We start from the raw sequence: 24423 nt of genomic DNA, 5'->3' as shown, positions 1-24423 counted from the left end.
GCTGGCTGCACGTGTATTTATGCTTCATGACAACAGTTTCGTTTTTGTACCCTATATATTTAGATTTATTTAGTATTTTGAGTCCGTATATGTAACTCTCATTGTTTTCTGTCCAGATAAATTACGTTCAAAAATACATTAATAAAATAAATTCTCTGTGATGTTCTCAATGTCTAAGTTTAATCAAAGTATTTTGTGTTTCATACAAAGTAGTCAAACACACACACATTATATATATATATATATATATATATATATATATATATATATATATATACACACACACACACACATATATATATATAATGTGTGTGTGTTTGACTACCGGTCAAAAGACGGTAAGTTTTTTAATGTTTTTAAAAGAAGTCTCTTCTGCTAATTCTGAAAAACAAATTGTACACAACATTGATAATAATAATAAAGCACATCAGCATATTAGAATGATTTCTGAAGGATCATGTGACGCTGAAGACAGGAATAATGATGCTGAAAATTCAGCTTTGCATCACAGAAATAATATAAAAATATATATATAATATAAAAAAATAATATAAAATATAAAAAGTTATTTTAAATTGTAAAAATATTTCACAGTATTACTGTTTTTGCTGTATTTTGGATCGAATAAATAAATCCTTGGTGAGCAGAAGAGACTTCTTTCAAAAACTTTTGACCGGTGTGTGTGTGTGTATATATATATATATATATATATATATATATACACACACACACACACACACACACACACACACACACACACACACACACACACACACACACACAGTGTTTTAATGTATATAGTAGAAAACATGATAGTTACTAAAAAGGTGTGTTTTTGACACATAAAAAATAATTAATGTTCACTTACATGTATTCAAGGTTAAACTAAAAGCATTTTAATAATTTCATAAATAAGAAGTAGAAAACAGTATAAAAATTAAATCAGTGTGGATACAAAGATTACATTTTTAAGAACTTGCCACGTTATTTTAAACAGATTTAAGAGATCTTTTCTTTTATCACCTCATATACCTGTTTGAAATGTAAAACTAAATGCTTTTACAAATTATTTTACTCTAATTGTTGGTTAAAGAAAATTCAAATGTGATCATGATGTGGGCATTTTGAACAAGACTGAGTCAGTATTAAATCATTTCAAGCTGCCAGATGTCCATTATACTGTGCAGACTCACAGATATGCAACACTATGCAAGGATGCAGTGCTTACACCTACCTACTCAGGGTGACCTCTGCATATTATTATATTATTAATATAAGAATAAATGAATGAATTACCACCCTGGAGCTCTATATCCATTTTTATAGAAAGGATCAATTTATATATGCTTATGGTTATTAGTTATGGTTATAGTTTTTTGGTGATTGTAATTATCATCCAAACAATGACATTCCAAATGGATGAATGCACCAGACAGAAAAAAAAAAGAGAGAAAGAAAATTTTTACTAGATGTTCTAAAAAGAACCAGCGGAATGGCACCTATATACAGGATCTGAATACAGGATCAGAACTGCTCAAGATTCTATATACAATATATTTTATAATTTTATTATACAACATGTTTACATAACTTTTTAATTTTTCAAACAAAAGTAGAAGTGAACTAGCCAAGCAGTCTTCCTACTTTTCCATACAGTGAAAAAGACAGGGGAAAAAATGAACACTTTTTTTTTTTTTTTTACTTAATGTATGATGATGGGACAAGTGAGTGATTACTACTTCAGCACTACCCTGACAAAGCAACAAAAGGAGATCTAACTGAATTCCTAAATTGGACAGCTCTTCTGGCCAAGGTCATGGCTGTTGTTTCCCAAAATAACTTGGAGCACAGGCGCATCTAAAGTGTAGCACTTTGTAGGGTGTTATCTTTGGACACATGGACTGGAGCTCTGTTCTTAAAGACGTGTCAAAACCGAGACCAGGGACTTATTTGAAGTCAGTGTGTAAGATATTAATATACAGTTTTAACATTCAAAATATACAAACAATTGTGTATGTGTGCGTGTATAATAATAATAATATATATATATATATATATATATATATATATATATATATATATATATATATATATATATATATAAAATTCATATATTAATGACCAGAAAGACAACTTTTGCATGGGAAATGGCATCACAGAACCAGCATATCCTTGCCAACATCCTGGATGACGTGCCCAATAGGCGCCTGGCTCTGAGCCTTGACGTAGCACTGCTTCTTGCACTCCAACAGCGTCTCCAGGTCCTTCCACATCTTCATCTGTCTCATATTGGGCTCCTGGTTCTCTCGCACCTGTTTCACCTGCTGACGTAGAACCTGCAAGTCCACAGAGACACAATGTTCGTTGGCTTTGAAAAACACGTCTAGAGCTGCATGTTCTGATGCTAATTGGAGATAAAAACAATCATTTACATATGTTCAAAGCATGGTTGGTGCAAAAAACCTGACCCCACGATACCTTATCCGAATTTCAAATTCTCGCTGAGCCAATAAATGTATTGTACCCATGTGCCGGCAGTCAAATCTGGCATAATTCAAGGATTCAGAAAGCTTGTAAAGTCGCAGCAGTAAACAGTTAAAGGGCAGGACAGACAGTTACGGGAGAGCTTGGCATACCGTCGTCTCTCCTTCCACTGTGCTGAGAGGGTGGTCTACTGGTTGTACATTGGGGCAATGATTACACAAGCTTTGTACTAACACTGGCACGATGTGGCGTGACACTGATCGCATGCTCCACGCGGTTTGGCAGAAATATCACAGAGGCCAGGCCCCCCACTCTTAACTAACACAAAGTTGAGCCCGACAGATGAGATAAAGACAAGTGAATGACCTGGTGGAACCAAGTTATGAGTCTGAGAAGTTTGACAGATGGTCAAAGACAGTCTCCTTACCTTGCCCAAGGACTCCTGCTCAGCTGTGTTCGCAATGTACTTCTCTCTGCAAGGAAAGGTTATACAATGATTCCTTAAAGGAATAGTTGTTTTAGTTCAGTTAACAAATTCTGTCTTCATGTACTCACTCTTATATTGTTCCAAATATACTTACTGTATTTTTCAGAACACATTTGCGCACACATTTGGATTTGTGAATGAGAAAAGTATGTGAGCCCAAGTTTATTTGTATTGTGCATTTCCTACATGCCGCTAGTTTCATTTTTGCTTTAATTAAATTAGTTTAGGCATTTACAATAAATGTTGTTTATAATAAATGCCACCAAAACGTATGTTTTATATAAACATTATGGAAAGAGCGCTAGCCAGAGAGCCAAGTATTGGGCTACTTTATCGTTGTTGCCACGGGTTGTTTTTCATGTCCGTGGGTTGAAGCGACCCCAAATAACATGATATTTAGCCACTGGAATGCGAATTGTACCAGGGGAACCCTGCCAACCCGTGGATTTTACCCACCAGAACGCGACTGGGACTAGTTTCGGGCTAGTTTTGAGTAGCAATTGGGCGGGTTTTGTTGTGAAAACCTAGCAAACCTGAGCCAGACGGGATTTACACTTTGTCGGCTGAAGACCCAAGTTTGGTTTGAAGATGAAAAATGTACAAAGCACAATGTTCTCTCACCATTCCTGATTTCTAACAGGCACGCATAGTGTTCGGCCGGTCTTGGGGCTGTCAGAGCAGAAATGAAAGCTGATGCTCACCGTATGTTTTTCTATTGTCTCCGTGCGCATTCATATGCAAGTCGCACAAGCTTATTTTGTCCATTAGATTGAAAGATCTGAAAAAACCCATACATTCACCCGCCCACAGACCCTCCCCTCGAATAAATCAGGACAGAAGTGGTTGAAAGTTGACAAGAGAGATGTATTAAAACACCAGGTGTAAATGGGTATGTGATCCGATCGACCAAAACGCATCTTAATTCCAGGTGGAAACAGGGCCTAAGTCATTTTGGCCACTTTTACAATACTTTTTGGGTTTTGGAGCTTGACAGGTCCTGTTGACTATATGCTCTCAAATAAATAGCATTGAAAACATTCTGCCTCCTTTTGTGTTCTACACAATAAAGAAAATCATACAGGTTTGAAACAACATGAGGCTGAGAAAGTTATGACAGAAATTAATTTTAAGGTGAACAATCCTTTTAAATGTCACATTTAGTTCTTTTCTATTGAGCAGGTATCCAAATAATGCACTAATCTAATCTAACAATAGCAAAAGAACTTATGACTTATGATTACAGCAATTCTCCAATTCCTGAGTCACTCCTGCTTAGGATTGAACCTGCAACCTTTGTGTTAACAGCTGAAATCCTTAACCACAAGGCTACCGCCCACCTCCACATTTAACAGAAATTCTGCTAAACTTTTTAAATGTGTAGGCTGGATGGATCAAAAATGGGTGAATAGATACTTGAAGCATAGATGAAACAAAAGACATGAAAAAAACAAAAAAACAACCATTCTGAGCAGTAGGCAGGCGGGCATGCTGAGAGCTGCGAGCTCAAAAGAGTCTCTTAGGGACCATTTGTTTGTCAGTTATGATGCAGGAACCCATGTGTTTGTGCATGTCTGTCTTTTCACTGGAGATCTGAGGTTTATCTATAGCAGATATATCTCCAGTTTCTTACCTGAGAGCCGTCCTTCGCACCTGTAAATCCATTGACTGATTGATCTTACTCTGCTCTGCTGCTCTTTGCATTTGACTCTCAGTAATCTGTGAAGGAGAGGCCGAGGGAAGAGTGAGAGACAACAACAGGACTGGAAATGTCTAAAGCTCGGGATACACTGCACGATTTTAGCAATCCTATAAGATCATTACAAATCACACTGTGCGACATGGATCTGTTAAACTTGGGTACGACGTGCATTTAGACTGTACGATGACGACACCTATTGATTCGTAGGCTATGATGCAAGTTTCTATAGAATAATAAAATGTCATCAGCATGTGCTAGTGGTAAAAAAAAAAAAGACCATTATGAATCACACTTTGGTCGTAGCAGCAAACACACTGTGCGTTGATCATGCTGAATTTCTGACACTGTCAGAAAATGATCGTAGGCTATCTTTGCAAGACCGGGAAAACAGCGGCGACACAGGACCACCGATAAAGAGCCACGTTGACAGAAATCGCCACGATTGTTTCACGATGGCAATCTTTCGTCTGGGACAGCCAAAAACCGTGCAGCGTATCCTGGGTTTAAGAGGAAGATGGGTTTTACCTCTCTCATGCAGTTAATGTGATGATATCGGCTTTCTTCCTGTGCCGTCTCTTCCCTGAGTGTCCTCACTTCCTGTATAACATCAAGGGGCATATTACAGAAAGATCCTAACTTTAGAATCCTATCTTATCTGTTTGGTAAACATGGCAATTTCAGCTAGAACCTCATTTAGGACATAAGCTAAATGACATTATCTTATTTTAAGTACGGATAGGAAAAGGGTATTACAGAAGCATCCTAAATCGACAAAAAAAACACAAACTTAACTTTAGGACAATCCCACTGGTGTCCTAACTTCAAAATAATTTGAGAGCCAACTGTAAAACTCACATAACAAAAGCTGTCTGAGAATGGCGTCACGTTAATTAATGATAACAGATGAAGAACAGCAATGTTTGATGTTGGAAATATTTTTTAAACACCGAAATGATGTGCTGCACTTTGACGACAAAACACTGATAAATAATTACAGACTCCCATGAAATATAGTGATAGGCTTTGCCTTTTCAACCAAACTTCTCTTTCTGCAGCACTTAAAAAAGCACACTTATTTTGTTTCTCCATTTTAATCTCGAGCGTTTACTTCACGGCAGCTGCTTGCGCATCGTTGGTTGCTTGGTAACAGACCTGAGAGTTGATATATGAAATCGATGGAGCTGCTTAAGATTTCCTAACTACAGATAAGATGAGATTTTGTAAAATAGGATAAGAATCCTAAATCAAGATAAGATTTGCTTCTGTAATACAAACTTTAAAAAAATCCTAAATTAACTTGTCAGCTCTTAACTTAAAAGGACAGTTCACCCAAAAAATAAAAATTGTGTCATCATTTGACTGGGTCAAATTATTTTGTCATTATTTGACCCATTGACTTCCACAGTAGCAAAAAAATACTACGGAAGTCAATAGGTGCCATCAACGTAATGTTACCCACATTCTTTAAAATAACTTATATTGTGTTCAGCAGAAGAAATAAACTCACATAGCTTTGGAACCACTTGAGGGTGAGTAAGTAATGACAAAATGTGTCATTTTTGGGTGAACTATTCCTTTAAGACTTAAAATAGAAGGTTTAATGCCCCCAGGGCATTAAATCACTGTCTGTATTTGTATTTGTATTTCATAAAATGCTAAAAAAACAGGTTGAGGCCAAGGTTGGGCAAAATTCAGAATTTAATAAATGGCTATCTTTGAATGTATAAGTTGGAATTTGAACCAAATTGGTCCCACAGGATGTTGAACCTGAATCTGAATTGGACTGAGAGGAAAATAATTGTTTTTGCTTTGTTGTTTAGCTATCCAAATACAAAAAACATGAAACACTATACATTTAATTTTTCAGTATTAATTACCCATAAACATGATATCACACAGATGGTGTATTTTCAGATACATTATTTATGATAATATTAATAATTAAATGTATATTTATTTATAATATAATATAGTTTATTACTTATATTTTTTTTCTCCATCATGCCGTTTTTACTCCATTTTGAAGGCATTTTTTTAATATTTCAATATTAAGTGAAGAACAGCATTCTGGGAAATGAAGAGTTTTTCCACAATGGCCCATAAAATGAGAGTTACTAATTATATGTAATGAAAAATTTCATTATATTTAATAAAATAAGTTAAATTTGATAGATAATGCATATCTGCATAATTAAAATAAAAACATTACAATAAAATTATATTGAATTAATAAACGATATATAATTATAAATAAATGTAAATTTAATTATTACTATCACCATAAATATTTATATTAAATGATTAAGATAATCTAATGTTTCTGGAAATACCTCATAGCTTGTGTGTATGATAAAATGTTTATAGGTAATTCATAATGAAAAGTTAAATGCATAATAAACAGAATTTATTTCTTTGCATTCTAATTCTACTTTCTTGAATTCAAATTACAATTATTATTCTCCAAGTCTCAATTCAATTTTAGGAGTTTAATTGCACTCAATTCCATATGAATGTTACACAACCCTGATTGAGCCCCATAATAGAGTACCTGTTCCAGCTTGGATCTGTTGCTCTCCAGTCCTGCAGCACAGGTGTCATACTGAGCCTTTTTTTGCTCAAACTCTGGAGCGAGCTCCTGTTTTAACAACCAAAACAAAAGAGAATATAATTCTGACAGAGCTGATATGCTGATTGGCTCTTTGTAGTTGAAAGTGATTCTCGGTATGGGGGAGAGAAACAAATAGCTTTGTATCTCCAGTATCTCGCTTGACGCTAAACAGTCACTCACCGCATGTTCCTGCCTCAGAGCTCTCAGGTCCTTTATCAGTGGAGATAAAGCAGTCTTCTTCTGTGCTATCACTGAATTCAGCTTTTTTACCTAAATAAACACAAATCGTCATGACAGATGATGAAGATCCGAGAGAGAAACTACCAAATGCCTACACAAGACAAAGGCAGTTAAAGAAACATAGTTTTAATGTTTTTTTTAATACTGTATATGGCATTTATAAGCTGGACATCATGTTTAGCCACCATATATTAGCTAAATAAGATGTTTTTTGTTAGATCATAAACATACTTACCCAACATGCTATGTTGTTGAATAAGTAAAGTTATTATCTAACAAAAAAATAAATGTAGCTTATTTAGCGAATTTAGGATGGGGGCGGTTTGTATTGATGCACTTGGCCCAGCTCACCATTTCAGACATGTCGTCCAGTGTTCGTCCCTTCATCTCGTCCAGCTCGCTCTTGATAGCGGAGACTCTCTCCAGCTCTTCCTGAGTATCGCTGTAGCCCGAGATCCCCCGCTGAGCCTCCAGAGATTGCTGAACACGACAACACAAACAAAGCATAAATAGAACAAATGTTTATTCGCCTTGTCAGTTTGAATAGATTATTACTAAAATGTTTCTCAGTTTGGGTATTTGCATAAGGTAAACAATCAGTGTTTCTGCATAACATTTTAGCTGTGAGCTGCATAATTTCAGTCCACAAATCAAGCAAGATCTGAACCATGTTAGCCAACCTTTGTAGCAACAATCTTACAATGAAATCAAAATTGGGCCTCTTTACTTACATAACAAAATGTCCCTGGTCAATGTGCATGATTCATCAGGACATGCTGTTCAGTTCTTAATAAAAAACTTTTCATTATATTTCATCAAATGTAATAATGGTCTCTGCCTCTTAAAATGACTTTTCTTGACTGATGTTGTGACCAAAATAACATTAACCAATGCAGGCATGTGTGTGTTTGAAACAAAATCGAACAAAATGAACGATGAATGAATCACCTGTTCCAGAAGTGATCAAATGAGCAACGGAAAAACTGGATTAAAATCATTTCAGACCCTTTCTCCTGATAAACTGCAGTTCGAAAAACGACATGCAAGTGCAACTTCACCTCATTGCAAAATGAACTGAAGCACCAGGAAACACGCTAATTCCACAGAGCATTTCCTACACAGGGCACAGCAGAAAGGCAATGGCACTAAGAAAACTCTCCTGTAATGTTTTTACAGGCACACGTGTTCAAATTAATGTTTTAAATAGTGTATCTGCCACACATACAACATTCCTTATAGTACTACCATATTGACAATACTACATTTTAAAAAACAAAATTGCATCCGCAGTATTTTGAAGCTTTAGCATTGCGATACTACCGTAGTACCGGTATACCAAGCAACCCTATTTGTGATAACATAAAAGTAGGATGTAGGATTTTGAAGGATTGTGTGGACAGCTAGTGTCATGGTTAAGCACTTTCTGACAGGTTGTGTCTGTACAGACAGTCAGGACTCAAAGCCACAAATGGCAGTGCAAAGCACTTTATTCTCTTGGTACAGAGGGAACTTCACTAACGGCCATGAGTTTTATAATAGGACTGAAATGTGCTGAGCACTATATCCTGGGGAGATTACATGACAGAATCACATTTTGACAGTTTAGTATGACTCAACCCAACTTTCCTTCATCTTCTAGACATTTTAGACTAGTCAGGGAAAATTAAAAACCTTGCAAATATTACGGGTGTAGCCGTACAATTTTTTCACAGTTCGGTTTGTTTTGAAAAAGCGTTTTGAAAGTGAGAGCGGGAGCTTTCCCTGTAATTCTGTAATCACAGTTATGGTTTGGTTCGGTAAATACTTTGTCACTATTAGTAGGGTGCACAGATTAGGAAATTAATTGAATTGATCATTTTTACCACTGTAATCAGTTAATATAATTCTAATAGGTGATATTTTCAAATAGACCCTTTTACCATTTACCATTTTTGTAAGCATTAAGTCATATGCAGTAACAAAATGGACCAATTCAACAACTAATATTTTGTAAAATGTTCATATTATAAAACATACGGACAACAGACATGTAGAGATCTATTGTTACTGTCAAAAATCAATGCAGTAAGAAAGTGAGAAAGTTTTTTTTAGACAGTAACTCTTAGCAACCACTTGACAGACAGTTATGGTTACTGTTAGGTGCTCACTAGGGTATTGATGTTCTGGTTGCAAGGGTGTCGCTAAGGATTCTGGATAGTTGCTAGGTGGCTGTGGATGCTAAGCAATTTCTAGAGGGTTCTGACTGGTTGCTATGGCATCGCTATGCAGTTGTTATCAACTTTAATACCAGGTTGGTATTGTAATTTAAAAAATGTGACGCTTTGAACACTTGATGAGCGGATTCATAAACACCTCTGATTGGCTATTGTGTTCATGTGCTCAACATATATGTCTGTAATTGGCTACAATGATCAACGCACGGGAGCGTTTGAAAGCACATGGAAGTGTTCGAATTTGAAAGCGTTTTGAAAGTGAGAGCGAGAGCTTTCCCTGCAATTTCTTGCACTGCACATATAGACGAGAGATACATCTCTGATACTCATTAAAATAAAGCAATAAGCCCCATGAAGCCATGGTTTACAGTGAATTTATAACAGCTAAGGGGCGTTGTTAGGCACGGCACGGATCACCCACTTAGCTGGTATAAATTCACTGTAAACTATAGCTTCACGGGGCTTGTTGCTTTTATAAAACTGTTACCACACAATACAAATATTAATGCCAAAAATATGTATCAATGCAACTTTCATGAAGTAAAATCATTAAAAGTCCTCCTTCCGCTGGAAAAAAAATAGTCCCTGACCGTGAACAGCAACAGAAGTTTTTATTATGCCATTAGATGGTGACAAAGATTGTCTTCATGAGCGAGTCACTCGGTTGCAAAGACTTTCATATTGAAACTTGTGAACACGGAACAAGACACAAATGACAAATGGTTTGACTAGCGCTGTCAGTGTCAGCATGGCACGGGAAAACCCATTAAATTAAATGGACAAGATCGCAGCGGACATTCAAATGGATTTTTTATTATGAACATAGGACTGACCTGAATGAAAATGCTAAATCTGAATGCAGGTAATACACTCAGTTACTCGATATCTCTCTTTTACAATACTCTTCTAAATGATGTAGTAAGCTTCAATGAACAAAATTTACGTTTACATTGCTAAGAGTGGTTGATAAGACAGACGCAGCAACATACATACTCAGTGGCGCAGCAATACTTATGTAATGCGGTCAGCTCTATGTTTTCGGGAATTTTACAATGGCTTTGAACACGGCTCAACCAATCAGAATCAAGGGCCGGAACTATCAGTTTTATAATACGTATTTTAATGTGCTTCAGAGATGTATCTCTCATCTGTCATCTCTCATATCTCTCGTTGTACGTCATTAACAACTAGTTGTTCAGTTCGGTTCTGTACACTACATGCATTTTTGTTGTAGAATGCAGTTGTCACTACCGTAAATTACTGAACTGTGTGTGTGAACAGAACAGGATTAAGCACTAAAAGGTGAACTGACGTCCGAATTTAGCTGCAGTGTGTACGTGGTCATAGACACCTACGTCAGTCCTTGATTTCTAGTGGATAATTTTTCTTAACACTACTTACACAAGATATACTTTATTGGCTGATGCATTTGTAATGCTCTTGATACAGATGATACACATGACATGACATGTGGAACGAGTGTGTTGGCAGGGGTTTGACTGATGCCCAAGCTATCTGAGGGAGAAAAAAAAGTTGCCAAGGTGCCAAAGGGGGGAGGTTAGGCTCATGGAACCAACTGCAAAACTGAGAAGGAAAATTCCCCTACTCAAAAAATAACAGCACAGGATGCAGACAGGGAGCAAATGCAGTGATCACAAATAGCCCAAGCTCAGCCTTTCTGCGTCAAATGGGCTATCAGCAAGTCAGAGGCAGGGAGGATTCAGAGGTGTGAAGTCATTTCCAGGAAGGTGCTGTAACTTTAGCGTTAATGCAATTTGAATAGACAGGGACGGGTACAGGGAAGGTAGATTATGCACCAGTGCCTATTAAGATGGTGAAACGATACGCCGATAGACCCAAGCTAAAACACTATTGATGTAAGCAGAACAAAGGTGGCCATAAAGCAGGGTTTACCACCATTTAGAGAAATTTCAGTTCCTGAGTTTGAATTGAATTTGAATTAATGTACCAAAGAGGACGCAGATTCAAATTTTAATGCAAGGAAGTGGATTTAAAATGAACTGAAATTCAAATAAACACATATGACAGTAATTTGTAATTAGAAAAGCAAGGTTGGTTTGGAAAACACTTATTTGAAAGTTTCAAAAAAAGTTTGAACAAAGTTTGAATGTTTTTAGGTATTATGGAGAGAGAGAGAGAGAGAGAGAGCGATAGAATGACGGATAAATGTGCTTTTACCAGCTGTTGATGTCCAGCTGTGTGTCGTTCTCTCAGAATCTCTTCAGTCCTCTGTAGAACACCGTACTCTGCCTTCAGCTCAGCAATCTCCTGACGTTTCTTCTTATACGTGCTGCTCTTGCCACGCATCTTGGCCACATATCGCTTAAACTGAAACAAAAAAAATTAAACCCTTAAGACATGAAAAAAAAGACAATAAAAATACAAAGAAAAACAGGTAAATAGAAAAAATCCAGGAAAAAAAGTCTCAAATAAATAGTCAAATAATATTTTTTCTTTATCAAGATGTGAAGTGAAAACTTATATGAATGTACAAGGAATAATCATTTCATGTTTTCCACAATTTTTCATTTCTCTTTCTTTCACTAGTCAATTTTAAATGGTCCTGTGATGTCACAAATGAGTTTTTAAAAACATAAGCACTCATGTAGTTTCTCAGTTAATCATAGTTTAATTTTAGGTCACGGAATCTGCATTCATAATTATTATTAAAATAACTAAGTCAAATGCTGTTTGAAGAAGTTTTACATGAAGTATAGCATGTCACACAGTAGGATAGTCCCAAAAGTAGGTATATTTCATGTCAACTAATATTCCAAAAAAAAAAAAAAAAAAAAATGTAAATGTTAAAAAATAGTTAAATATTAAAATAAATAAATGCTCATGAATTATACATTTTGGACACTACTTGTATGTATACTATAACATGGACAGTCAATAAGAAAAAATAAGGAACTCCAATTTCATACAACAGGGTCAGAAGAATCTGCTGTGCAAAGAGAAAATGTGACATTGGATATTTTAGATAGGATCAACACATCACGAACACAATGAGCCCTGGTTGAGTGACCGTGTCTCACTAATGACTGCAAACAGAGTAAAGCCGTCGTCTCACCCGGGAAAATGATATTCACACACACCACCCGAGGTTCATGTGCATGTACGGGCTGAGGGATGCAATGAGACAAAGTCAGGGGAACATTGTGGCCTTGGCACAGTCTCTGGTAAGGTGAGAGGAAGGTGAGAATCTCTAAGAGAAAACAGCTCTGAGGAATGAGGGGGTGTGAAGAAGGGGCAAACCAGGGTGCCACTGGAACATCTCAGTGGATCACAACAAAAGAAACCTGAGCCCGCAGGCATGCAGCCAGAGGGGACAAAAAACATCTTCATCTGGCAGCTCACTCGCTCAGGCTATTCTTCTGTCGGTACTGCCAATGGCTATAAATGTTGAGAGGCACCAGAGAGCAAACTCAGAAATCACACAATGTGCCGTATGTCACTTGGGGCACGCAGAGATTGTGTGTGAGAGTTTATGCTTTGTGTATTTTGGGACAGCAAGGGCAGACAAGGTTGGAGCAATTTGGGAGGGGAGCAGCAATAATGCTGTGCTGTGTTCTCGAGTTCCATCATCACAAACGATCAAAGCAGTAACACATGAGGATTTAAATGCATTATTGCAGGTTCAATACAAGTTAAGCTGAAACGACAGCCTTTGTTGCGTAATGTTGATTACCACACAAAATTATTATTTAACTTTGTCCCTCATTTTCTTTATAAAAAGGTTACACTGAGCCAATTACAATGGAAGTACATGGGATTTAAAAAAAAAAAAAGCACTTATATTAATTATTCCGTTAAGTTTTTTTTTCTTCTTCTCATTTTTGGGATTATTTTAGGGTTTTAGGCTGCGTTCACACTAGACTTTGAGTATGCAAAATTTCTTTGGACACGGCAAGGTTTGTGATTGTCACGCTGTTGCTTCTTTTTTAAAAGCAAACTGTAAATTCAACATATAGCATATTACGTATACATATACATATTCTTTTATTGATCACATCTTTTATTGATCACGTGATTTGCAAGTTGAATGTTACAAAGTTTAAGTTTGGAGAACTCTGAACTGCGAAAATGCATGGCAACGGAATATAAAAGTGGATTTAAGTGGATATAAGTGATTTCACAGTAAAATCATGTTAACATGCATACTGTTTACATCTTGTGACTGTACTATTTAAACAGTGAATATTTTAACATTTACAGATTGGCTCCATTCACTTCCATTGTACTGTAAAGCCAAAAGAATTCTTCACTTGTCTGCATGCAGCCCAGTTTTTGCACCCGTACACAGCAAATGTACAAGCGATTTGAATGCTCAAATCAGTTGTATATGCTCAACAAACCACATGCTGAGCATGCCAATTTATGCTTAAGATCAAAGTATACTTTGAAAGTCTTGCACGCTCAACTGTAATTGAGAAATTAAGTATACCTGAGCCTTTAGGCCCATGGGCGGATTGTGCTGATGATGAATAATACGTAATGCGAACTGTCCGCGAGGCTTGTCACAAGGACAAGGGAATTATTAAGTACTGTATTAAAATGCCTCAGTTTAACCTAGATTTTTTGCTTTTTTTAAAGAAAATAAGTCAATGACAGTTTTTTTTTTTTGTAGTAGTAGTAGTCAACTTTATACCACAAGTGCTGTTAATTGACTTTAAATAAAACATGAGAGGGTGTGGATATGGAGAGCTGGAAAACACAAGATGGAACTACATCCATATACTTAGATTGGGTCATATACGGTTAGTTAATTTGGGTCGTAGATGGGTCTCCCACTGGTCCAAAAGCCTCTCTTCCCTTCTTTTTCCTTGTATATTGTGCCACAAGTTGACCATACTTGGATGTTGTCTATTTTAGCGGATCAGCTTTGCACATCTACAGAAACACACTCCTTCTATAGTTTCAGCTATCCATCACTTGGCTGCTGCTGTTCACAGTTGGATAAGCCATGGACAGAAGTAAGTGTTATCGTGGGGAGGCTGATAAAATCGCAGGAAGTCTAGAATTGGGGGAGGGATGGTGGCTATTTTAGCCAGGGTGCCGCTCTATCTGCTCAGCCAGCCAATATCTCTGCCGAAGGGCAGGCGGGGAATGGAACGTTTGCTTGTAAAAAAAAAAAAAAAAAAACGCAGACAGACAGCAAAAAGTGAGGACAGGATAGTTCACAGGTCTCAGAAACAGACACAGGCCTGTTCATCACTGACAGTTACTTCGGGAAATATTCTGGCTCCGAGGCCAGTGTGAGAAAGTTCGAGCCAGCTGACGTAACTGTCACCTGCCCTATTGGAGCAGTGCTGCTTAAGGGGGTAATTCACTGTTGGCAAGATAGTCTTTTAATAAAACTTGTTTTTTTATGCAATCGTAACCAGTATTTTTTTTTAAAAAGGCCATATTATTCCCTTTTATATCGGATTTCAACTAAAATATCTTAATTTGTGTTCCGAAGATTAACAAAGGTCTTACGGGTGTGGAACGGCATGAGGGTGAGTAATAAATGACAGAATTTTCATTTTTGGGAGAACTAACCCTTTAAATCAGTGCTACATGACTAGAGAAAACAGATTAAAGGGCTGTGGTTTTTCCTTTTGCCAAAAACTTGGCTAATACAGAAGTTTTAATATAATAAATATTGTAATATTTCTATATAGAACAAGATGAGTTTGTGAGTAAACCCTGAAACACTTGAGGTGGCACTGTGGATGGTGACTGTGTGTTCAGAACCTCATCTCCACGGATCAGCTCCGCTCCACCCCGCTCTCGTGCCTGACTGCTCTTCATGTTCAGTTCTCTTTCCACAGCTGCCAGCTCCTCACGGGCCTCCTGCAACTCCTCCACCTTGGTTTCCTTCTTATGGACTATAATAGCAGCCTAAAAGCACAAATTCATTGCATTTTACATTTTTTTTTTTTTTTTTTATAACGTTTTTGCTGGTTTATTGACTCCCACATGAGGATTTTCAACCTGGATATAAATAAAAAGTTCTGATTTTTTTTCCTGAAGTTTTTAATATAAATATTTATTCATAAAAAAGTTACAACAAAAAAAAATTAAGATTCTGCACTCTTTCTAGGTCATTAATAAAGTAAGCAAATTCGCCATATTGATGCTGATAAACAAATGAAATTTGTCCAAAAAAAAATTCAATAATGCAAAATAGAAGAATTGTCAGTAGTGGCATCAGAGGTCATTCACATAGAATGCGTTTTTTGCATTCCACTGCACTACTTTTACATTGTTTTAACATTGTAGATGTGTTTGACTGTTGCGCTCACATATGGAATGGCGTTCTAAAAGTGCAGCGCTCAAATGAAAAAGCTTAACTTTAAAAAAACGTCTCTATGCCTTGAGGGTTTTTTTTTTTCATTCCACTGCTCTGCGTTTCATTCTGTGTGAACGGCCCCATAGACCTTCAGAAACCACTGTGTGTAGGATGATCAGTTGCCTGGGAGGGACAAAGGTCAATTATACAGTCTAGTTGTTATACAAAAGTATTTGACTGACCAATCAGAATCAAGTATTCTGGAGAGCCATGTAATAGGCTATGATAACAGACATCTGGCAATTACATATGAAACACATGCACACTGTTGTATTAGCAAATCAGAAACATCAAACATTCTTTCAAGTTCAAAGACTAGCAGGACAAGTGCATCATCTCTCCATACGGGTATGAAGGCCAGAAGTCACATGGTCACCTATACCCTGTGTTTCCATTCTGGGCACGTTGGGCTTAAAAGGCTTAAGGGGCAAACACTAAATCACACATTACTCAACCCTGCATGAATAAAGATAGCCTGCAAAACAAAGTTTGGGCAGAAATGATCTCCCTGCCCAAAATAAACGTGACCCATCAGGTAAATTGTGAAGAACAACACCTGTTTAAGCTTTTAAAGTGACATAGGTGAGAAAAGAGAAAAAGAGAGATGACATCTAACCTGCTGTCTGAAGAGAGAGAGTTTATCATCCATTGGGTCATTACGCATCATCTTCTTTTCAATCAGATGGTTGATCTCTGTGTTGATTTCTCTGATCTAATGAACAAAAGACTCATTTCATTAGTATATACACTACCATTCAAAAGTTTGGAGTCAAAGAGATTTTTTTTTTAAAGAAAAATACTTGTATTTAACAAGGACACAATAAAATGACAGTGAGAGACATTTATTTTGCAACGTTTTTCTATTGCAAACAAATGTTATTTTGAACTTTCTATTAATCAAGAATGCTGAAAATATTGATAATAATATCAGTTGATAATAATAATAAAAAAAAAATGTTTCTTGAGCACCAAATCAGCATATTAGAATGATTTCTGTAAGATCATGTGACAGTGTAACAGGAATAAATTGCATTATAATATATTAAAATAGAAAATTATATTACATTGTAATTACATTTCAAAAGATTACTGTTTTTACAGTGTTTTGATAAAATAGTCTTGGCGAACATAAGAAACTTCTTCCAAAAACATTTAACTCCAAACTTTTAAGGTAACAGTACTCAACAGTTTGAACTTTAGCATTAAGATTTAAATTCATGCGCACAGACTGACCTTGTCCTCCAGCTCCCTCAGCTCTGCTTGTCCCATAGCAGGCTCAGACGCCACCTTCTGTAGGTACTGCACCACCTTTCTCATGTTTTCCAACTCTTTGGGCAGCTTCTCAGACACCATGTAGGAGTTGAACTTGATGTCCTCCTCAAGTCTCTTCATGAGGCCTGTGGATTAGGATCACAAGTATGTATACTACTATGTATTCAAGTATATGATCTCACTCTCTGTCACAACGCTTGTCTATCGCAGTGAGAGTGTAACAAGATTCAGTGAACGTCAAAGAAACTGTTGTGGAATTCTGAAACTTGCGATTTGAGACCACAAGAAAAAGTCAATGTAACAAATAAATGCACTCTGAACAAACGATTAAAAAAGAAGTAAAAAGAGCCTGAAAAAGTTCACAAAACAAGGTACAAATGACAAGAGGTTAAAGGGTTAATTCTCCCAAAAATGTCAGAGGTAACCCTTCTGCCGGAACTAGACTCGCGTATGGCCATTGCCGGAAGCCAGTGATTGTAGATTAAAAGTTATAAATATGGATATTTTTGTTACAAAACACATCCCTTCGCTTCAGAATGCCTTTATTAACCCCCTGGAGCCGTGTGGATTACTTTTATGATGGATGGATGCGCTGTTTTGGGATTCAAAATCTAGGATACTATTCACTCCATTTATAAAACTGGGAAGAGCCAGAATATTTTTTAATATAACTCCAATTGTGTTTGGCTGAAAGAACAAAGTCATATAAATCTAGGACAGCTTGAGGTTAACCCTCTGGAGTCTGAGGCTGATTTGGGGCCTGGAGAAGTTTTGACATACCCTGACATTTGTGCTTTTTTCAGTTGTTCATAAACATATTAATGACAAAGGTGTCATTACACTGTATTCAGCACAAACTAGGCTACCATAATATGTGAGGACCATGTATGCACATGTTTGTATTTTTGAAGGAATAACGTTTATGCGTGGTTATTGAAAAAACAAAAAAATTAAGTCACTGAAATAAGGCCAAAAATATATATTAAATCTGTGTTTACAAGACTTCTGGGTATTGGGGGTTGTAGACTAGAGTTTTTGCTTCAAAATTATGTAAAATTATAATGCCTACTTGTTCATATAACACAATATATTGATTTAGTTTTTGTAAGACACTTTTTTGTCAAGAAACACAGTATGCGTGGAGGCGTGAATCATCATGAATAATGGCTCATTTACACCTGAGAAGACAAAAGAATTGCTTAAAGAACCTCTAATGGTGCTGCATAATAATGAGGCCTTTCAGTCAGGTAGGCTGTGAAAAAAACCTCTGTAATCATGTCTCAGCTCAATTTAAAATAATGGTATTCTATTATATTCTTTAAAATATAATGTATTTCTGTGATGCAAAGAGTCTGAATATAGGTTTTTAGTTTAAAAGCATGCACATTTGGAGAAATATTGATGGATTCTCATATGTTTATGTCAATTTTCTATACAGAAGAGTTATATTTATTCTATATTCATTGTTATCACTATGAGCGCTGGTGTTTTCAATTCATACTTGTAGCCGGAGGGCGCTCTGTACACCTTTAGTCCACAATTTATTCCAAAGAATAAGAGGACATTTCAGGAATGGTGTTTTCAATTAATTCTTGCAGCCGGAGGGCGCTCTCTGTGCACATTTAGTCCACAAATTATTCTAAAGAAGAAGAAGAACCAGGAACTAACGGCATGTCTTCCAGAGGTCGCTAACATACAGGCTTTTACATCCAGATAAACACTTTTCAAGACAATAAATACACGATTGAGATGATGTATGCCTGTATTGACTCATAATTTGCGTCTGAATAGCACTGGCTCTGTGGGCGTGGCCGCATTAGCAGATAATGAGCTGAATCCCGGATTTCTGACATGTGTCTCTTTTCATACAGATTAAATAAACACAGAATTTTTGTTTTCGATATGACTTATATGATTTAAAACCTGACATTTCAATGTGTCTTTAGACCTAAGTCTATCTTTTTTGTGATTAGTATTCACTAAGTTATAGTTCATTTTCTGAGAACTATCAGATTAAACTTTGTTCAGAGGGAGAGGACAGATCATACATCATTTTAGTTTTCTTTATTTTGCAAAAAGCATAACATTTTGTTTTTACTCTGAGTGTATACAAATAAAAGAAGATATTCTATAGTTTCAATTGATGTATTACTTATGTCTCTATGACAAAAATGACGGAGTATTTTAAGTCTGTTTTGCTGCAATGTGAAGGGAGTTAAGTAAATTATGGGATAATTTTCATTTTTGGGTGAACTAACCCTTTAACAAAGTAGACAAATCTCCATAATTTATACATAATATATCCATTAAAAATAGAAAGTCAGCTTAGTTATAATCCTTTATAAAAAAAATACATACATTTAATTAGTATGTGTGTGTGCTAGGAACGTAACCCATGACCGTTGCATTTTGCTAGCACCAGCTCTAACCACAAGAACTCTCTGAGTCATTCTGGGACACTGTCCTCAAGTATAACAACTTACTCTCTGGCTTTTCATCTGCGGCTGCCTGCTGCAAGTCTTTGAGCTGGATCTGAGATCTCTGCAGTCTCTGCTCTGCCTGGAAGAGCTACACCAGAGACAAAACACAGCCTATGCTATCAGAATGTCCAGACAGTGATTGCTTGGAGCTCCAGTGAGTTTATTCAGACATAAACACACAGACTGACATATTCATGCAAGTATTCAGACCATCTCTACCTGATTTTTCTGCTCCTGTTTCTGATGAGCAAGAGACTCTTCTCTTTCTTTTTCCACTCTTAACTGTCTGGCCAGCTCCAGCATGCGCTGGTGGTTTGACACTGCTTCCACCTAGTGGACCAGAAGAACATCACAAAAACTAGAATCAGCACTGCCTTTACACATTTTCTGTGCAATGGATTTAAATATGGTAAAAGAAAGTGTTATTGTAATACAGTACATTTTTATTACACACTTTTATTACTAGCTGAAAGCAATACCAAATTAGCTAAACTATTAATAAATAATTATGCAAATCAAATTCTGTGGGTGCAGATTCTGTGTGGGCATCCTGCTAACAGGCATTATATGGGGTTTCCTGTCCTGTTATGCCATCTTTTCACTATCTCCGACAAATGACAGACTGGAGGTCATTCATTTTCAACACAGAGTAGGATGAGAGCTGCATGGAGTTAAAATTATATGTGTGTGTGGAATTTTCGGATCCGATTTGAGCTTCGGATGTGTTGAAATATCAGAACATTTGTGGCTAGACTGGATGCAACTGCCAGACCGGATGTGATGTATTCAAAATTAGTTAAGAACAAAGAGAGAATGACTAACATTTTTCCACTAAAATGTGATTCTTTAAACATTACTTTTTTTAAAATGGCTGGTTATGAATAATTATGTCCAAAAAATAATTTTAAAATTCTTAAATAATTATTTACATTGATTAGCCCTAGAAAACCTACTTTGTTTTTCTTTCAGAAGCATTGGTGGTCATTTGTTTTGTCTGGATTTATTCGTACATTCCTTATTCTTTCATTTTACTATGGTAAATAAGCAAAAAGCAACCGACTAGCAAGTTCTATGCAACTGCCACTAGGGGGCATAATGCGACAATCATACACAAATGTTTGAAGCGTGGAAAGGCAGCTAGGTATGTTTGTTAAGCCTGACATCAGCAGCTCACTTTGATAGTTCTCTGTAATCGTGTGTATTTGCAGGTGCAATTCCATAATTTTATTTAGTTTCACATACAGATTCTATAGGATTTTAGCTCCTTACCCTCTTTCTAAGACGCTCCACCCTTTTGATGAGTTGGTCCTTCTCCTCCTCCATTGCAACAATGTCCTGCAGCAACACATTATTATTGTATATATAATTCAAAACGCTACGTGACCAGATGGGACTTTGGCTTTCTTACCCGCCGGATCTCAGCGGTGGAGAAACCTGAGCTCTTCAGCTGTTCACACTCTTTATGGATGTTCTTGAATCCCTCCACCAGCTCCTCATACTAAGAAAACAATAGAATTGTTTAGAAAATCTCTAAAGATTCTCAAATCAAGATGCACTTGAATGCAAAATGACATAAAATATGAAGTCTTGTTTTCTGTGAAACTGTTCAAAATGAAGTGAGTTTATTATTAAAACAAGAACAAATATCTGCCAATTGGCTCATGAAAATCAACTTTATTCAAAAGGAAGTTTGCATAACTCACTTACAGATTCTTGTTTTAAGTATAAACTCGCTTCATTTTGTTCAATTCTTGAAGACTTCATTTTACATCAGCATCTTAAAGGTCCCGTTTTTCGTGATTTTTTTGAAGCTTTGATTGTGTTTATAGTGTGCAATATAACATGTGTTCATGTTTCGAGTGTAAAAAAACACAGTTAGTCCAAAAACTGTTTTAGTGATGTCATTAAAGAAGGAAGTAGAGGGATGTAGTCCAAACTGGCTGTTCGATGTAGGCGACTTCTGTTAAATAAAATATCTCGCTTGGCATTGAACTTTGAGCTTTAACATTTTACAGATTTTATTTATACTCTAACAACAACATTACACACTAACTAAAGTTTGAAACATGGGATCACGAAGAACGGGACCTTTAAGTAAATGAATTTTAATTTAAAGATGTTTAGGTATTGGAAAACAAGACAAAATTTGCAATAATGCCATGACTTTATGCATTTAAGACTTTCTGCTCTGATTTAAGACCTTTTTAAGACCTTAATTTGTGAAAGGGCAAGACCTCTTCAAGACCTGCAGAAACCCTGTTATTATAAAGGATAAACATTTATAATAAATGTTATTATAAATCTGTGCACATCATTATTTTTCTAAATTCACGTGCCTCGTAATCTTTAACCAAAATAAGTTCCCCTCCCTCTTGCAGTGACATCTCTTCTCTTCTCTGATGATTTGTTTACTGGCGCGAGGGCGGGGCATCCTGTCACTCACATGAGATTGACCAATAGCAAACCACAACCATCCAATCAATTCACTATGGACAAAATCAAGACCCTCCCTAAATTCTTCCTTGTTCGAGAAGCTGCTTCACTCAGATCAATAGAGTCACAATAGAGAAGAAAAGACTACCGCAGCTTCCGTTTCATGCAACTTTGATATAAAATCATGAACAACTACACAAAGAATCTACAGGCGGTACACAAACAGGGTACAAAAAAGGCCAGGAAAAATAGGAAACAAAATTGAAGAGAATAGAATCTAAAAACAAATGTTTTTTTAAGGCCAAGCCATATGTTCAGTAGGCATACCTGGTGGTAGGTCTCAGCAATGATATCATCTTGAAGAAACTCAGCAGGAACCTCTAGTTTGACAAGAAATCTGGCCAGATACGCTCTCTTCTTCAGCTCTGGAATCCTCTGTAACAGCCAGTGCAAGATGGGGTGCACCACAGGCTTACTGCCTGCCACCAAACCCTGACGAAAACTGCTTCTGTTGAGGAATACACATTTCAAAGCTGACTGGATATTTGAAGTACTTAAATCAATTTCATATTTCTGTTTTATACCAAGCTATAGTGCCCATATGTACTGATCTAACACAAATATGTTCTTCAACGTTTTGCTAATGTTCCCATTAAGTTATGAAAACATTATTTCTGAATGTTCTCACAATGTTCAAAATGTCCAGTTTTTAAAATGTTTTTTTTTTGGTTCTTTGTGAATGTTAGAGAAAACATTCAGGGAATGTTTCCTCTATTTTATCATTTTGTAAGTTTAATGGGAATGATACTTTTGAATGTTCTCCAAACTATCTGAAAAAAGTAATAAGTAGTAACTTTTAAAATACATTAGACAAAGTCCAACTAAAATGTTTCAGAAAAAACGTTTCATGAATGATCTATAAACAACATGTTTGATGATGTTATTATAACTTTGGACGAATGTTCTATTGACGTTACTGGAAGAGCGTTTGTTCATAACTTTGAAAGAACCTTGCCAAAATCTGAGAACGTTCCCTGTTAGCTAGGAAAGCATTTAATACTGCATCATACAATACTACTGTCACATAGGATGTCCCATACAACTCACATATTTATTTACAGTATATATATATATGAAGAGTTTGGTTCCAAAACGCAACGACTGAATGTATTTTTAGTCAAATGCCTGTATATAAGATCAGTATTGACAAAGTTCAGAGGCTGTCATATATGTGAATCAACTTACTTTGTTGTGTATATGAAAAATAACTTTATATACGATACCTATATATTTTTTTGCATTGTTACATACTCTATAAAGTATTTCACTATTTCTGTCTTACACTTCAGACATTCCTCCAGGCGGTTTGTATTTCAGCATCCCCAAAAGGGTAAACATTCTCTTGGCTGTCTGCTCAGGCATTTCCTCACGTATGTCGATGGCTTGCTGAAACAAAAAATACATGGATCAAGACAAGATAAAGTGTTACAAACAGCTGATTAATGGGAACACATCACATACAAATAAACCTAACAGTCAGGTCTGTAAAGCACTCTAGTCTCTGAAATAGAAATGTAATGTAATCCGCAAAGAATACTGTTATGTATTATATTAATATTACATTATATTATGATTTTTTTGATATGATGTAAACATTATTTTTGACTCACCTTTGGATCAATTTCAGCCAGAACATCATTTAAAGTCTGCAGCAGCTGCATTGGCTCCAGAGAATCGAAGGTAATGAGATTGAAGTTTTTCTTAAAAGGCTCCCTGTTCAGCTGTTCAACGATAAATTTGAGCTGTTCGCTCATCTTGAAGAGTTTGTGACTTAAATCCAATAAAAAAACCCTGACTAGCTTGCGATTCGTTAAAAAAGATGACTTTTGAACTAGCTAATTGTCGAACTAATAATTTTATTATAGCGCTGTCACAGAATGTCGTTTTTTATTTGACTTTAGCAAAATGAAAATGTTAACAAATACTGTATAACTGCGTGTACCGCTAACAGAAACAAATCCTGCCTAGGAACCGTTGTCACACAAGGCCTGGTTGCTAACAGGAAGTTGGTCATCTGAAGAGAGCGTTTTTTTTTAAAGTAAAAGTCCCCATAAAAGACTTTTAATGGTCTCTGCATTTAAAAAAAAAA

The 24423-nt window shown here is 36.2% G+C and overlaps 1 protein-coding gene across 1 annotated transcript; it reads right to left on the bottom strand.

Moving 5' to 3' along the window:
- Nucleotides 1-1442: 1442 nt before the first annotated feature.
- On the bottom strand, nt 1443-24302 carry ift81 (intraflagellar transport 81 homolog). Its single transcript, XM_048209322.1, has 18 exons — nt 23945-24302; nt 23617-23720; nt 22602-22782; nt 21250-21339; nt 21111-21176; nt 20061-20171; nt 19845-19929; nt 17323-17486; nt 16706-16801; nt 15492-15638; nt 11931-12080; nt 7870-7998; nt 7459-7548; nt 7219-7305; nt 5196-5267; nt 4602-4687; nt 2912-2957; nt 1443-2336 (listed from the first exon to the last, which is right to left on the bottom strand). Exons 1-18 carry the CDS (start codon nt 24086-24088, stop codon nt 2154-2156), a joined length of 2031 nt encoding a protein of 676 aa, XP_048065279.1. The 5' UTR covers nt 24089-24302; the 3' UTR covers nt 1443-2153.
- Between the last annotated feature and the right edge of the window lie 121 nt (nt 24303-24423).

The sequence above is a fragment of the Megalobrama amblycephala genome, linkage group LG12 (assembly GCF_018812025.1).
Source record: "Megalobrama amblycephala isolate DHTTF-2021 linkage group LG12, ASM1881202v1, whole genome shotgun sequence".
Lineage (NCBI taxonomy): Eukaryota > Metazoa > Chordata > Actinopteri > Cypriniformes > Xenocyprididae > Megalobrama > Megalobrama amblycephala.
The sequence above is the reverse complement of the archived record's forward strand: the minus strand, read 5'-3'. Positions and strand labels throughout refer to the sequence as shown.

Coding starts and splice junctions, on each gene's coding strand:
- ift81 (XM_048209322.1), bottom strand. CDS start 24,088: ATGAGCGAACAGCTCAAATTTATCGTTGAACAGCTGAACAGGGAGCCT. Junction 20,172..21,110: donor TGGAGCGTCTTAGAAAGAGG/GTAAGGAGCTAA, acceptor CTGGTCCACTAG/GTGGAAGCAGTGTCAAACCA. Junction 15,639..16,705: donor TCTCTCTCTTCAGACAGCAG/GTTAGATGTCAT, acceptor TTGTGCTTTTAG/GCTGCTATTATAGTCCATAA.